The sequence below is a fragment of the Phoenix dactylifera genome, chromosome 15 (assembly GCF_009389715.1).
Source record: "Phoenix dactylifera cultivar Barhee BC4 chromosome 15, palm_55x_up_171113_PBpolish2nd_filt_p, whole genome shotgun sequence".
Taxonomy (NCBI): domain Eukaryota; kingdom Viridiplantae; phylum Streptophyta; class Magnoliopsida; order Arecales; family Arecaceae; genus Phoenix; species Phoenix dactylifera.
This window is the reverse complement of record NC_052406.1, coordinates 1999221-2015327: the sequence shown is the minus strand read 5'-3', so window position 1 is coordinate 2015327 and position 16107 is coordinate 1999221. Positions and strand designations below refer to the sequence as shown.

Below are 16107 nucleotides of genomic sequence, written 5' to 3'. Positions count from 1 at the left end.
TATCCATAATAAAATATAATAATTATATATTTTGTCCCTTTATAAACCTAAAAATTTGATGGAACCCTAATAAAGAACCCTAGCCATGGATTAGACTCTCTTTCGTACAAAAAAGGTATTCTTGTTTCCTATTTTTATATTATATTATATCATAATACATTAATATGTACTATTAAATAATTTAATAATATATTATATTATAAAAATTAATTTATGCTAATAATTATAATATTGTATATCTTAATAATTGTATTATACTATAATATAATATTATATTACATTATATCATAATACATTAATTTGCTATGTTAAATAATTTAATATTATGTTATATTATGAAAAATTAATGTACGCTAATAATTATAATATTTTATACCTTTATCATTGTATTATACTATAAATATAATATTATATTACATTATATCATAATACATTGATATGTTATGTTAAATAATTTAATATTATATTAAATTATTATGCTATAGTATACAATATTATATTATTATATTATAATAATATTATATTACATTACGGTAATATTATACTATATCATATATTTATATATTAATATATGTTATATTTTATTATGCTCTGTTGTATAATACTATGCAATATCCTTTATGGTAATTTTGTCATATAAAAGTAATTTCTCAATTTATTTACTAAACATATGTTAAAATGCCACAACAATTTAGAAATGTAGTTACCAAACAGCAAACAATTTTTTATAAAATCTCTACTCCAGAAAACTCTATCTACTTATAAAAGCTCTACTGCCAACAGTTTTCTCAAATAGGACCTAAGACTATTTAAACACCTAATCACAAATTTCTCTTGTTTATAGAAAGGTTTCCTGATATCTTAAATGACATTGTGAAATAACTTAATGCTGATTAAAATATAAAATTTATTTTTTAGCTATATTATATATACTACTGCACCATGCTATATAAAGCCAATGTGGTAAATTTCATGTGAGTACATGGTGCATGTAAACCAAATTTTCACGATGCACATGCACGCATGCACATATTGCTTGTCAGAAATTGGACCACCTGTTTTCTCTGAGCATTTGCTTACTTTATAATAATAGAACTCCCTTGCTTTGACGTACAATGGTTAATCGAAAAAAAGTGCTTTGCTTTTGCTTTGGCGTACAATGATTAATTGAAAAAAAAACAGATTTTGCTCAACTCAAGAGGGGCCACGCGGGTAAATGTACTGAAAAAAAAAAAAAAAATCTGTGAGGAAAAGAGTGGTCGCATAAGGAACGTCCCTCAATAAAGAAAGCAGCATCTTGTAGAACTCTGAGGCCCTGAAATAATTCTTGGAAACATGAGGGCCTCCACCACTTAAAATTAAGTTAATTCCTACCATAACGGTCTTTCCATCCCAAAGCAGAAGGGAGAATGCCAGCTAGGTTAGTCCCCATTACACCTGCTGAGGGGACCAAGTCACCAAACTTATGCTATACCCCCATCATCTCTATCCACTTCCTTTTTCATGCTACATAATTTCCTTGGCACGGCTCTATTTGGCTTATATTATATCATAGCAGTAGGTGGAGAAATTTATCATTCAAGACTTAACAAATCGAATTAAACCAAAGACTGCAGCTTGAAAACTTTTGATGGATGAAAACTTTGAATGCCATCAAAAGTTTCCCTTTTCACAGGCTTGCCGAGTAGCTCTTTTTAACCACCACTGTAACATTTTACTAATGCCTTAGATTTGTGTCCCTTGAGAATGCCACTGATCACATGTCGGTGCTAATTAATGTACTAATTATGAGCTATAGAGCAGTAACAACTATCTTGCCAATTGTGACATATGTAAGGCATTATTGTAATGCAACTAACTAGTCATCGTAGCATCTCAGAGGTGCATCGATTAATTATTCATGTAGTCTTCTTGCATCCTTCGCCACCAACTTCTTGGCTCACCTTCCTATCTTCTTTATGACTTTTCTGGAGACTTGTTTTGATGTTTGAGGATCCATGTGGGTGTTTGTTTAGTCTTATTATCGCTAATGTACTGAGTAGATCTTGAATACTTATACAGAGCCAAAAAAACTCAAACAGTACCTTTCAAATAGTCTTTTTAGATGAGATTCTAAATTGTTGCAAATAGTATCAAAATATATCCGACCCATAATCTTTGTAAACTAGAGAATACTATGACACGATCGAATTGGGGCTAACTACAAGCCGAACATTACACTTGCGATCGCATTTGAATTGATTTAAACCTTCAACCTGATGAGAATATTAGGGCTTAAATGGAAAAAATAAGCATGTGTGTTTAGTCCTACACCGACAATGTACTAGATAGATCTTGAATATTTACACATGGCCAAGAAATCTAAATAATATCTTCTAAATCGTTTTTTTGGATGAGATCCTAAATTATTATTATTACATAATATGTTCAAGATGAGTTTAAGGACTACAACAAATCCAATGGCATCTTGTGCATCATAGAAGTTAGCTCTGAAAGCAACCCATAGTTATTGGAGATAATATAGTTAGGTTTTTTTTTTTTACTCTGAGCTTCAAAACAAAGCAAAGGAAAGATACTTTCAGGAAGAGTCCAACCTGATCCAAGAGGTTGGCCGGTACCACATTCCTAACAACCTGATCCAAGAGGTCACCCCTTTCTCAAAGGTGGTGGTTTATAAGTGGGGAAAGATCTTTGCATTCTTTCATTCAAATGGCACTCCCACTCCAAGCGGTTATCTCTACACCAGACCATGGGGAAGGTCATTGAGATCACAAGAAGATCCATTCATGCTTTCTTCCAGAGCTACCACTCCTTTGCCTCAACTGCTGCCCTCCTTGTCTTCCCTGTCTCTGCGGCCACCCTCCTCTCCCATTCACTCACTCTTTCCTCTTCCCCGATCCTCCGAACAATCTCTTCCCGCCTCCGGTTGCTCTTCGAAGCCGCTGGTTTCCCCGCCACCTCCCAGTTCTTCTCCCTCCTCAACTTCAGGCTCTCCCAGGCCATCTTAACATTCATCTCCACTCTTCCTTTCACCCTCGTCTTCCTAATCCTCGCCAAAGCATCTGTCATCCAAATCATCTGGGAATTCCCCCGGTGCAGGCTCGCACCACCACCATTCTCCTCTCTTCTCCATCTTTATCCCTCCCTCCTGCTGAGCCACCTCTCCAATTCCTTAGCCATCCTCTCTGTTAATGCTGTCATCTTCTCTATCCTACTACTAGCCTTCAACGCTGTGGACATCCTCCATCTTTCTTCAAGCAACTCCATGCTGCTACTCTCCGCCACAAGCGCCATTCTCTATTCCATGGTCAATGCCAACGCCATGGTGGCCTGCAACCTGGCAATTGTCATCTCTGCCACGGAAAACAATGGTGGGTACCTCTCCATCCTCAAGGCCCTTGTGCTCATCAGAGGCAGGACAGCAACTGCCATAACACTAGCTTTGCCTGCCAGTCTCGGCATGGCTGCGGTAGAAGCATTGTTTCAGTGCAGGGTGATGAGACCATACCATCTGTCGGGCAAATCTAATCCATCTGTCATTTGGGAAGCCTCCTTGATCACTTACATATATTCACTCCTCGTAGTCCTCGACACGATCGTCACGTGCATGTTTCTGAAGAGCTGCAAGATGGGTGGAGGATCGCATTGGCATGAATATGATTATCAAACAGATAGTGAACCAGAAGCCAAAGGTGCTCTGCAAGCTTAATACCTCTAGAGCTTTCGATGCAGTTGACGAGATCCTGCTTCGACTCCTGTTATTTATGTGACTGCACGAATATAACTTTCAGCTATGAAGGAGTATTCCACTGCTTCAAATGTGCAAGTTCACAGATAAGGCATCAATGCAACAATGTATTCTTCCCAGAGAAGAAAAAAATGTACAGCAAATTTTATAATGAAAACAGGCCTTTTGTAGTGAAGCTCCAATAAAAGAATGGAAAAGATGCCCCATAATTCCCTCATCACTCTGTTTCTCTGTTCGTTCCTTCAGATCAGATTGCTTAGCAATTGTACTGGATGCGATGAGAGCCACACCTCAATTGAAATTCCAAAGTGCCCTACATAACAAGAACACTTGGATTACCCTGTAGAGACAAAAATATTTGTGAATTTATATGGCTTTTCTGCTTGAAATACAGCATACATCTTAGAAGACAAGTGACAGTTTTGTTTTTGTGAGATCTTAAATAATTTCAGATAATCTTACATGAGTGAACTTAGTTCAACTTGGAATGCCAGCCAAACATCGACAATAAACCAACAAGGCGATGAATGTGAATGTACAGCATGAAACAATGGAGAAGAGAGATGACAAGGGCATTTTGGTAGAAAACCATCTGGTCAACCTTGATGACTCAAATATGTGAACCAAATGACCATCATACGTTTAAGCATTAAAGCAAATTCCTTTATCTAATTTTATTTCAAGGCACGATCAAGTTTCATGAAGGATCCAGTCATTGCAATCTTGACAACCAAAGGAAATCCTCTCAGTAACCATTTTCATCTGAAATGGTCAACAAGTCTCAGGGACCATTTCCAACCTCTACTTGCTGAAGTGGATCCAAACATGTGAATCTTAGACATCATTTTGATTAAAGCAGTCTAGCATAAGATTGCAGGCTTGCAGAGGATGCCCTGAAATCAGCCGCCATCTCACCACGGCCTGAGTTAAGGACCAGGTTAGCCCGGTTAGATGATCTGTGCACAATTCTTGATGGAATCCGGTCACTGTCCTCACCACCAGATGCTTCAAACCCATCACTGGTTGATCTCGAGAGCTGAATCCCCTTCCATGCAACAATGCCTGGGACAGGAATAGATGTGAGCACCTGTACTTCTTCAGCTCCAGATGAGGAAATGTGAAACGAATGCAGATCAGATGAGTCTGTAATGCAGTCAGGAGAAGAGGCAACGATTGTTGCAGAAGACACAGGTTGGTTTGGCCGAAAAGCAACGATTGTCACTCTCAGTGTTTCTGGCTGATATTTTGGCAAGGGGCTCAAGAGGAACATCCACCAGGAACCTGCCTCTTTTGTTAGGTCCCCTTTGATTATCAGGCCTTGGAACTATCCTGCCACTGGCTCTTCCAAAGCTATTATCTGTCACGTCCCGGTGGCGTTTCTCGTCTCACAAATGGCTGCAGAACCGTGGACCTTCTCCTCGCTTCTGCAGCTGCTTTTGAAACTTCATCTGCATTAAGATGTGCCAGGGTTCAAGGACCAATTTTGCCGTTCCTGCACTTTTTCTCTTTGTTGATTCCTCCACCATCATCTTCTTACCTGTGGGATTCACAGATGTGCTGATTTCTGGAGGAACAACATCAAACTGAGAAAAAATTGAATTTCTTATCAATTCCCATGTCACGTCCCAGATCCGGCCCGTGACATGGTCATGCTACTGTAAACTATTGCCCACAATAACACGAAGCCACAATACTAAATTATAACAAAAGTAGCATTTTATTTATAAAATGTTTTCCAAAAAGCAACTGTACAGAGCTCTAAAATTTGAACGTCCAGAATCAATCACCCCAAACCCTATAGGCTTTAGGCTCCCTGCTCCTAGCAACTTTATTTATCGAAAAAAAATAAGGAGATAAATGAGCCATGCGGGTCAGTAAGTAACCATGCACCATCTTACCGAATTAAGCATAATATTTCACATACCAATGCATTATTTAAAGAAAATGTAGTTATAGCAAAGTAATGCATTTCATAGACAATATACCCAAAATAAGTCAGAAAGCAATGCATGCTCAAATCATGCATATTCGTAAAGCTGGAAATGCAATGTAAATTACTGTCATTTATCTATGCTTTAAAATCGTACTCTCAGACTGTTGTGCTGCTATGGTCACTATAACCCGTGACAGGGCCATAATCTTGCCAACTATTATGCCCATTGGTAGGGCCATATGCGGAGCTATTATATCCGCTAGCGAGAGCCGTATGTCGAGCTATTATACCCACTAGCGAGGGTCGTACATAGCTATCTGAAAGTTCATAAATCATTTCATACTTTTTGTAAACCATATTTCATAAATAAGTTGGAAAAAATACATAATGGCATCGTAAAGTTTAAAATGCATAATCATGCCACAAATATCATTTTCATGCAATTTTTTTAGAATCATAATTCATATATACGCAATAAAGTATTTACGAAGGATGCTATTTAACCAAAATCATGAAGCACTTGCAAACCTATGCTTGATCATATTTTTTAAAAAATGCATGATTAGTCATATAATTTATAATTTCACATCTAAAATAATTTCAGTAATTCGAAATCAATAAAATTTATGTTAGGGTCATTTACCTCGATTCGCTCACAAATTCTTAGGCTCGGATGACAAATCCACTATATCTATCCAAACAGTTAAAATGAATTACTCGCCATTCGATAATTAAAATCTAAATTAAATCCTGGAATAGACTTGAACAGGTTTCAAGTCCCTGAAATAGGCTCGGCTCCTCCCCCGTCCTCACTGCAGCAGGGGAGGGAAGGAAGAACCTCCCTCACCCCCACGAAAGCAGGGAAGAGGAGCTCGCCGCGACAGGGAAGGGGAGTAAGAGCCTCCAGCTCGACGATGGCTGCGGCCGAGCACCAAAGCCAGATCTGCAATCGAGGACCCCAGGAAGCCCTTCCCCCTTCCCTTCTTCTTCTTCTTCTTCTGCCACCCTTCTTCTCTTCACCGAAGGGAGGAGGCGAGAGCTGCCCCTCTGCCCCACCGGAGAGAGAGAAGGAGAAGGGACTCTGGCCCGACTACAGCTCCGACCGAGGACTGGCGGCGGCTGCGGCTGCGGCCGACAGCTGTGGAGCCCTTCCTCTATTTCATCTCAGAAACAGAAAAGAGGGATAGAGGATATTCTGTCCTCTGGCCCCACGGCGGCTGCGGCCGAGGATCGAAAACACCTGCGGCCGAAGCCCGGCGGTGCTTATGGCTGAGGGCCATCGACGACAACGACCACAAGAACGCCTCTCTCTCTCTCTTCTGTTTCTTCTTCTTCTTCTTCCCCTCTCTTCTTTTTTTTTATAGCCCCCGGGGAGGAATGAGATAAGGACGGCTGCAACAGCCAACCGTTAGGCGGTTGCAACCACCTCTAATGGCTGCAGCGACCGTTCTCCTGGTGACCATAGCCAGATGGGCCTACCGACTTTGGTCCAGGTCGGCCTATCTGGAGGCCCATTCATCACATCCCCAATATTAAACCAAGATAGGAATGTCAGGAAAAGAAGAAACCAGCACCTACTTCTGGTGCGAGGTTACTTAAATTTGTGATGGAAGATACAAATGTTGAATGGTGACTTAAAGCATCGAGAAGGGGTGAACAGAGGAAATAAGTTGAGCATGTTGTTACACAGAGGTATGTAATAATATGCAACCAGAAGAAGCCAATGTATTTTTCATTAATTCGTGTAAAGGAAGAAAAATCATTAAATGTTTTCTTATATTTCAACTAGAAAATGCAATAAGGAAACAACACACACCAGATACTTTGAGATAACAACAATAGTATACAAATCAAATTAGCACATTCATGTTTTTCGTCTGCAAACATTAGTAGTAGTCTAAAAACAAGCACATATGAGGCATGCCGTTTTTCAATGGGTAGCAAAGGTTTTCCTGTCTCAATAAATATCATCATCTGATGCAGATTGCATACCTCTACTTCACATGAACTGCAGAAGAACATCCCCTCCTCACTCATTTGGTATTCAGATGACTGCTCATGTGAATGGCACCGATTGCATTTAAAAGACAAAGGACACCAGCTCAAGAAAACAGCCAAGAAAGTATTGCAACAAGATAAGCTCTCGCTGAAGCCTATCATTCTCTTTTCCATCAATAGCATCTTTGTGGATTTGCTCATCCAGTGATTTGTCACCAGTTGTTGCAGCATGCGCTTCATTTGTCAAGCCTCCTCTAAATTCCTTGGGGTTGAGTCTGTTTCATACTGCTCTCCACTTGATGATATTTCTTAGACTTGAAAACCCCTGGATGTGCAGGATCTGTTGCAGCACACCAAACATATGAACAGAAGACGCATGTCACCTGACAAGAAACAGAAGGTTATCAGTACTTTTGCATTTTTCAATCAGCATCAGTCTACAATAAGACCTTACACATGTTACAGTTTAATTCTACAAAGATAGCTACCTCTCAAATTGTAATCTCTTGACAACCGCACTGCTTCAGCCTGTGCCCAATATCATTTAACTAAATTATTATGTGGGCATATAGGCACCTCAAGGTGTTGTGTTATGTTTATATAGTGAGGTGACTGGTACATAATGTCAAGGGAACATGCACAGGCTAAATAGACTATCATATTACAAATTATTTGTGAGAATTATGGCCCATTGTAGGTATATAATTAGGTTATTTCTGGCATTACTGCATCATTTTAACACTTGAACAAGTTTCAAGGGTTCATAGCTTGGTATTCTTCCTTGTGGACCTTTGTAATATTGGAAACTCAACTTATGCCTACCATGTTGTAATCCTTCCACTTGTTTAAGATCATAACGATTTGTTTGATCACTTCAATGGAATATTTTGTAGACTTAAAATATGGATGTTATCGGGCATCCAAGTGCCACATGCTGATTATTTCATCCAAGTGCAATGATTTGTTTGGAGCAAAAAATGTAGCAAGAACCAAGCTGTTATATTTCACCTAAAGAAGATATTCTTCATCTGCACAGCCAAATAGAAAACTCTGCTAGTACAGCAGATTCTCAACTGGAATTTTACATACAGAGAGGGCAAGATACTTGAGAAGTGGCAGGCTTCTGAATCACAGATGAAATCAATGTTTTTTTCCAATTTTAATGCTTCCTCCTCTTTTATAGTCTGCAAATTCACTACACATATGACAGGATTTATTACATTACTGTCAGGGTAAGGCACAATTTTTTTTTTCATTTTAACAATGGTCTTCCTAATTTTTAAGTCACAAGAGAGGCCCCAAAGTTCTCTGGCATTCTGCAAGTGATGATAGACCAGAGAATCATACTGTACTTTTAGCGGTCAAAAATTATTTTACATTTCCAGAAAAGGGAAATGTGGAATTCTACAAGAAAATTTACCAAATCCAATGATACTCCACGGGGGGACAGATTGGACAACATATAGATTTCCAACATTATGACATGAAATCATACACCAAAACAATCATGAGTCCTCTCAGAAACAAACTTGATTATAAGTCTTTCAAATGTGTCTTTGTTGGATATTCTAGCGGGCCACCCCAAAACAAATAAAAGATTTGTGTCCATGGATGTCACTTTCTTTGAAAATCTTTCTTATTTCTTTTCTCACCGAGTTATACTACATGAGTCTTCCAACACTCAGACATCCAATGGTGGCTCCAAAGTAAGCATAAAGTCCACATTAATAATCACTGCAAATACAAGAAATCTCAATAAAAACATAAAAAATACAAATGCAAACTACAGAAAAGCCTCTTTGTCCCACCAAAAATGTGCATAGCAATCTTTACTTATTATCTGAAATGCACATCAAAACGTATAAATAAACAAATGCACCTTCATTTTTTCATGAAAAAATTGAGGAAAAGAATTCAAGCAAGCAAAGATATAAAATGGGGATAACCCACATCAAAGAAAAGCCCAGGGCAATCATATCCAACTCCACCAACAAAAAGATTTAAAAACCCAACAAGCAACCACAACAGATAGTTCCCACCACAAACACCCAGAAAATATCAGGAAAGAAAATAAAGAGAAGGAATGAGTCACATTGGTCAGTGAAATGGCTTATCAGGGGAGTGAAGATCCCCATATTCAGACAGCGTCTTTCCAACTAAGGGCACAAAGAATACATAGAAAGCAAACGCCAATGCCAGAAAAACAAAATCAGAACCTATTTCATGATAATGAGAAGAAAAAACAGGGAAAATAGTAGGAGAAAAAATCCATACCTGAAGAGGATGGTATGGAAGCTGCCACCCATGCTTCCTCATTTCCAACCTCTGATTGGAGCCAAAAATGCCAATGCTGATATGGAAAGATAAAGAAGAAAAGGATCCAAGCACAATCCTTTGCCAATGCAGCAGTCACATCAATTGGAGGGCCCCTGCTTCAAGGCCCATAAATCCAGTGAGGATAAGATTTATGATTGTGGGGAGAAGTGGTGAGCTGTTGGGTGCTTCTTGTCCTGTGAACCTTTCTTTCCCAAAGGGGTCATAAGAACTGGTTGGTGTGACTCTGACTGGGGTGAGCAGAGAGAATCAATGGATGACTAGCCAGAATTGGATTTCCAAAAGACTCCTTTCTTTGGTACTAGTCCCATGCCATGCCGTCCCCCTGATACAGGGTAAGACATTGGATTTGAGTGAGATGAATGGTGATGGGCTGAAGACCAAATATGGGAGAGAGGTTTGGTGACTTATGGTCTTAGCCCTTCCAATCATCTTCTTCCAATCCATCTTCCTCCCCACCCCTCTTTTTCTTCTCTCTCCCTCTCCATTTTATTAAGCTTTGGTCAGAAGTGAGACATGGCTGTCATCTCAGATTGTGCAGAAGCAGAGCTTCAAACAAGATTTAGAAGAAATATGGGCTCTTAGATCCAGATTGGCGCCTGATTCTAAACTCATATGGCTGCCATACCCTCTTGGCTGAATAGATAGAAAATTTCTCTTTTAGGGAGGATGAGCCAAGCCCATCACTGCAGTTGACCCTACGTGAAAAGGTCAAACCTCAGAAGAAACTGATAGTGTGAGGGCCCGGTCATTGACCGGTCGATCATGAGGCTCTATCTCTCTCTTCTTCTTCCTAGATGAAGGAGGGTGCTCGGCAATAGCAGCCAGACCGGTCACCCCGACCATGTTAAGTGTCCTTGGAATCCACTGATGATGAACCTATCAAACGATCTCAAGCCTGATCAAGTCCATGCCTCGTGATTCATTGACTAAGTTGCTTAAACCCGACCCATCCAAAGCCACCATACTCTGTCACCTGACTAATCATCTCCTTTTTTATTATTTTAATCCGATTAAAATCATTGAACAGAAATTAATTTTGCTTTTAATATTTTTAAATAGGGTTAACTGATTTGACGGTCTAAGGCGAAAGAAACAAGTAGATCTTTCACACATTATTTTTCAAATTATCATGTTTTTCATATATATGATAAATTATGAATCAACACATATGTTATAAAAATTATGCTTTATTATAAAAAATAGTTCTATAAATATTTTAATGAAATAGTTTTGTTAGAAAAGACAAATCTGATCATACCATTTAGTATTTTCAACTATTTATGTATATACTTTAAGAAAAAGATATAAGTATTTGAAAGACTCAGATAGTTATGTATGATCTCTAGAATTGAAAAAAAATGATATCCGAAGCTAGCATCCATAAGAACACTGGCCCGCCATCGAGTATAAAGTTGGCATTGAAAACAAGAATCTTTGTCGATTATAAACACTCTGTCACGAGTATAAAGTGACCATAGCACGAATATCTATGTGCAATATTTTGAATTATGATATGACTAAATGGCAGAAGAATGATTTATGAATTTATTTGCAATATAAACTTAGAACTATGTTTATGAAAGATAAATGATTTATGCATACATAATTGGCTTTATAACTTATTTTAATATACGGTATTATGAAATGTTTTATTTTATTTTTTTAATGATACATTGGCATAAAAAAACTTATGCTTGATCCGATAAGATAAGGTAAGATTTCTTTACTGAGCTGTTTCGCTCATATATCTCTATTTTTATTTTTCTTTCTTCGGACGAATAGAGTTGATAGGAACGAAGGATGGTTTAGGTTTGGAGTTCGCACTAGCAAGCTTGGTGATTTTATTGAAGAAATTTAGTATTTTAATTGACTATAAAATTTGTACTTAATGATTTTCTTAATATTGAGAATTATGGATTGGTATTTATATTTGGATTTAGATGCTCTGAACCAGTATTGGTTTTATTTAATGAATAATAAAATTAAATTTTTAATTATTATATTTTATTTGTGATGGACTTGGAAGCTAAGATATAATGGTTGGCTCCGTTTTATCATAAATTGTATCTTTCGGTAGCATGACCGTATTATATTCCGGATTTCGGGGCATGACAGATGGATCTAGTCAGCATAGGGTCTCTATGTGCTTCAGTTCAGTCCAAATGTTCGCAAGAGACCCACATGGCATGCCATCGTATGGAGACAGCCAAAAGCCTGTCACTGTGGTCTGTGGGTGATGCTTGTTACTTGCCATAGTCCTTCTGTGTTTGTCTGCTCATGGCATGGAGCATTAGATATTGAGCTAGTCTTCAATCATCTGAGAAGAAACTTAAGGGAATCCTCCTCCCTCTATATAAGAGTCTGTTTAGAAACTAGCTTACATATTTTAGGTAATGGGATTGGTCAAAAGTTTGAGAACCTCTTATACCTGTATTTGTTCAGTGAGGTGAATCCCATGTCTCCCAATCTTGGTCTCAAAATCAGCAGAGCTACCTTTCATGTTGTGTTTGGCAAAAGATTGTGACATGTACTCTGAGGCACGAAGGCTACTTGAATCAGCAGAGCTACCACGCGGCCTTGCCATTGTGGGTTGTGTTCTTTTTGGTTTTCGTTGTCAGTGCTGCAACCTTGTTATAGACGATGATATGGTAATGGCATTGGGTTCTAGCCTTCCAAAAGAAAGAAATGAATGTGTTACCTCTTGTCCTTTATAGAGTTGGCTTTTTACCCCCTACCACAAAAATTAATTGCATTTGATTCCCCTATCAACAACCAAAACTTTTGGTACGACTCTAATATTATAAGAAAATCTTTACCGGTTTCTTATTTATCTTTTAACTTTATCTATCTTTTATTGTTTATTCTGTTTAGTTTTTCTAGTATTTTTAGGATTTGGTTTTTAGTATTAGTCAGTGGTTTATTAAATTAATAAAATTTGCTTATTGATTTCGGAGATCTCTATTCTCAATTATTCTACTCTTTGCTTCTTTTTCTTTTTTATTTTTTTCATCCCAAAAATCTGTGAAAATGAATTTAGGATATATCGGCTCATCTGGAGAATACAAACGTCTAATGGGAAGATGGTCGTATTACCCCAAGATGTCAATGGGACAGGATATAGTTTTAGAATTCTCTCAGATTTTAGTACCATTGCGGAAGTGGTCAATCTCCAGAAACCTATACCATAGGCTAGTAGAAGAACAGTTCAGATGATAATTTTGAGTTGCCAAAACAGCGTTCAATCACTACAGGTTTCGAGCAACGATGACAACATTACAATCATCTGGCTGACTGCTTATCTAAGAGAGAGAGGAAACCATTGTCATACCAACCATGCCATGTCAAACCTATCATCCCTGCTGAAACTGACCTAACAACTATTTTCAGGTCAAAAAATGGAACTCGGATAATGCCTTGTCACCTTATCATTGTTGTTTTTTTTAAAAAAAAAAATCATACAAGGGATTCAAAAACTCATCTCATGATGAAGCGTTTGTGATCCAATGGAGTTCAGTGGACACCAAGTTCATAAAAGTCCAGACGTCTAATGCATGGAGAGAAAGAGAGAGAGAGAGAGTTAAAGAGCAGCATAATGCGGCTGCATGGGAGCATTCTTGGATTACAAAATTACATGTGAAAACATGGATACAAATTCAACTGTCTTATTTCTTTCACCTCTATTGTATAATTCCTGACCTATGCCTGGGCCTATCTAGAATGCCAAAAAGCAAGAATGGAAAGAACTAAGTGGTTAGCTTTGTACAAAACAAGAATACAGAATCCAGAGCTCCTTTTGGCCCGCTGTCGGATGTCTGCCTCCAGAATAACTGTATCGACATGAACAACAGATCTGACATCAGTAACACAGCTGAAAGATTCATGTATCGCTTAAGGCGAGAGTTAGCAGGATCAGGTGTTCTCCATTGGGAGGTTTCGCTGTCCATGAATTCAACGCCATTCTTGCAGGAACAGCTGGCCAGGTTTCCTATCCTCGAGTCCTCTGGGAAATATAGGACTGCTAAACATTATGATCGTCAGAGCATGGGTTCCTGAGGCAGGCAGAGATCAAAACTGAAATGCCAGTGTCAGCAGGTCAGAGGTCAACTAACATCCTTTCCTCGCCAATTTGTAGCTTTCTTCTTCTCTGTTGTCTGCTGCAGCTGTTGGCTCTGTCTTGCTGCCTTCAGGTCCCAAGCAAAATTTAAATCAACTAATAAGGAAAACAGGACTCACAAGGCAGACAGAAATCATAAGCATATACTAAGGATAGTGAATAAAAAATAGGTGATCTAACATTTTCACTCATCCTGTTGGAAGCTTTAAACTTCTCTACTTCAGACTCTTTTTGGACTTTTTTCTTCTCAACCTCAGCCTGCTTGCAATTCTCTTGGTGTGCCCGCCGAAACATTGAGACAAAATTTGTAAGAGTAGATATCACTGCATTTTTTTGTTTTTGGCAAATAAAGATTAGATTATATACAGAGCAAGTGAGATACATGATACTTTGTCTCAAACAGATAATTCGAATGTAAAGAGTTAGGCACATAGAATTTAATGAATTATCAAAATCTTTTCATTTGTAATCATTATGTTCCACATAAGGAAGAAGAAGAGCTAAAATTGAATATCATACATAATGCAAATTCTTTAGAAAACAAGAAGCCATACAAAGTGGGCTATTGAGGCCCCTGACATGGTAATAATAATAAAATGGCATGGTTTCGGCATTCTGAGAAGAAACAAAGAAAATGAACCTTATTACACCAAACTAAGGTCGACCATGTAGAACCTGTTTCACTTTTGGCTTTTTGTCTATGATGACCAGTCTCCAAATTGGTAAATTACTTCAAATCATTTTTCGTTTCCCTCATATGAGCATTATTTGACTGTGATCTTCTCTTCTCAAACCATTTCTCATCAAGGATATCTTCCCTCATATTCGTATTTGACTCCAAAATATACCAACTTCAACTCAAAGCATCCTAGGATTCCCCATGCTTGCCATCTTCGACTTTGCCTCATTCAGCTTATGCTTGTGGGTAGGGCTGAAAGTGGGTGGGTCCAGTACTGGATCCAAATTCATATTGAATCGAATTGGATTCAGATACAAAAATTAGTATCCAATAAGATTTGTATATGGGTTCAGATAGGTAGAAAAATTGTCAGATACAAATACAGACTTCGATACAAAGAAATTGTCAATACGAATGTGGACTTGGATACAGAGATAAAAACATTGTTGGATACAGCTTCTAAGTTTCATTTTTGGATTCATATCCAAGAATCCAGATACTTGACATATTAGCAAAGAACATCTATATGTCAGGATTTTCATAACCTGATTTATACTTCACATGTATGCTTGCCAAATTGTAGACAAATAAGTAAAATGCAACTCTTTCATTGTTCTTATCTTTTATGATTATATCATTTAACATCAGTTGTCATTATTGAACTTTGCACAAGAATCCAATTTGTATCCAGAGTAGTATCAGCTTCATATCCATACAGCTTAGAACAGATACAGATAAAAAATTTTAGCACCCAACTAATAACCATACCTGTATTCATACCAACTGAATAAATATGGATACAGAAAAGCATACACTAATTTCTGATCCATATCCAATCCATTTGTGGGTCCTTTGCTCAAAATTCCAACCTTGCAAACTTGATGTGACATCTTCTTCCAAAGAAATTTCTCCGTGTTTAAAATGCACTGTGGTTTTAACTATCATATAAAATTTCGGAAGCACAACATCTCATTTATCCCGATATACCTCCATTTTTCATGGGTTATACTTGTTGTGGAACTGTTCGCCCATTTTTCCACAAGAAATATAGAAGTGAGAAGTAAAATGTGGAAAATGGTTAGTGGCAACCACAGTTTGACACTGACAGGAAGGCCACCAACTTCTTAAATTTTGAGCTTACAACTGGTATAAATGTTCATGTATGTCTCACAAATCTCTGCTTGTTACAGCTATTAACTGCAGCTGGAGGAATCATAAGCATAACATAACAGTGGAAGCCTATAAGCAAGAAAGACAAGTACATATACATCATCATATTTAACAGAGTGATCAAGTTG

General features: G+C 38.0%; 2 protein-coding genes and 1 pseudogene across 4 annotated transcripts in view; 1 reads left to right on the top strand and 2 right to left on the bottom strand.

Moving 5' to 3' along the window:
• Positions 1-2477: 2477 nt before the first annotated feature.
• On the top strand, positions 2478-3953 carry LOC103707406. The gene has a single exon (XM_008791877.4). It carries the CDS (start codon positions 2750-2752, stop codon positions 3707-3709), a length of 960 nt encoding a protein of 319 aa, XP_008790099.2. The 5' UTR covers positions 2478-2749; the 3' UTR covers positions 3710-3953.
• Positions 3954-4075: 122 nt separating this feature from the next.
• LOC120113322 lies at positions 4076-12600 on the bottom strand (annotated as a pseudogene).
• Positions 12601-13589: 989 nt separating this feature from the next.
• LOC103707456 (formin-like protein 5) overlaps positions 13590-16107 on the bottom strand; it is a 44370-nt gene continuing 41852 nt past the window's right edge. For 2 of the 3 annotated variants that reach the window (XM_026804794.2, XM_039134071.1), the window contains exons 17-18: positions 14311-14453; positions 13590-14193 (exon numbers count right to left, since the gene is read on the bottom strand). In XM_026804794.2, coding sequence (XP_026660595.2) covers positions 14110-14193; positions 14311-14453 — 227 coding nt within the window. In that variant the 3' untranslated portion in view covers positions 13590-14109. Of the gene's footprint in view, positions 14198-14310; positions 14454-16107 lie in introns of all 3 variants that reach the window. The other variant, XM_026804795.2, reaches the window with a different exon arrangement.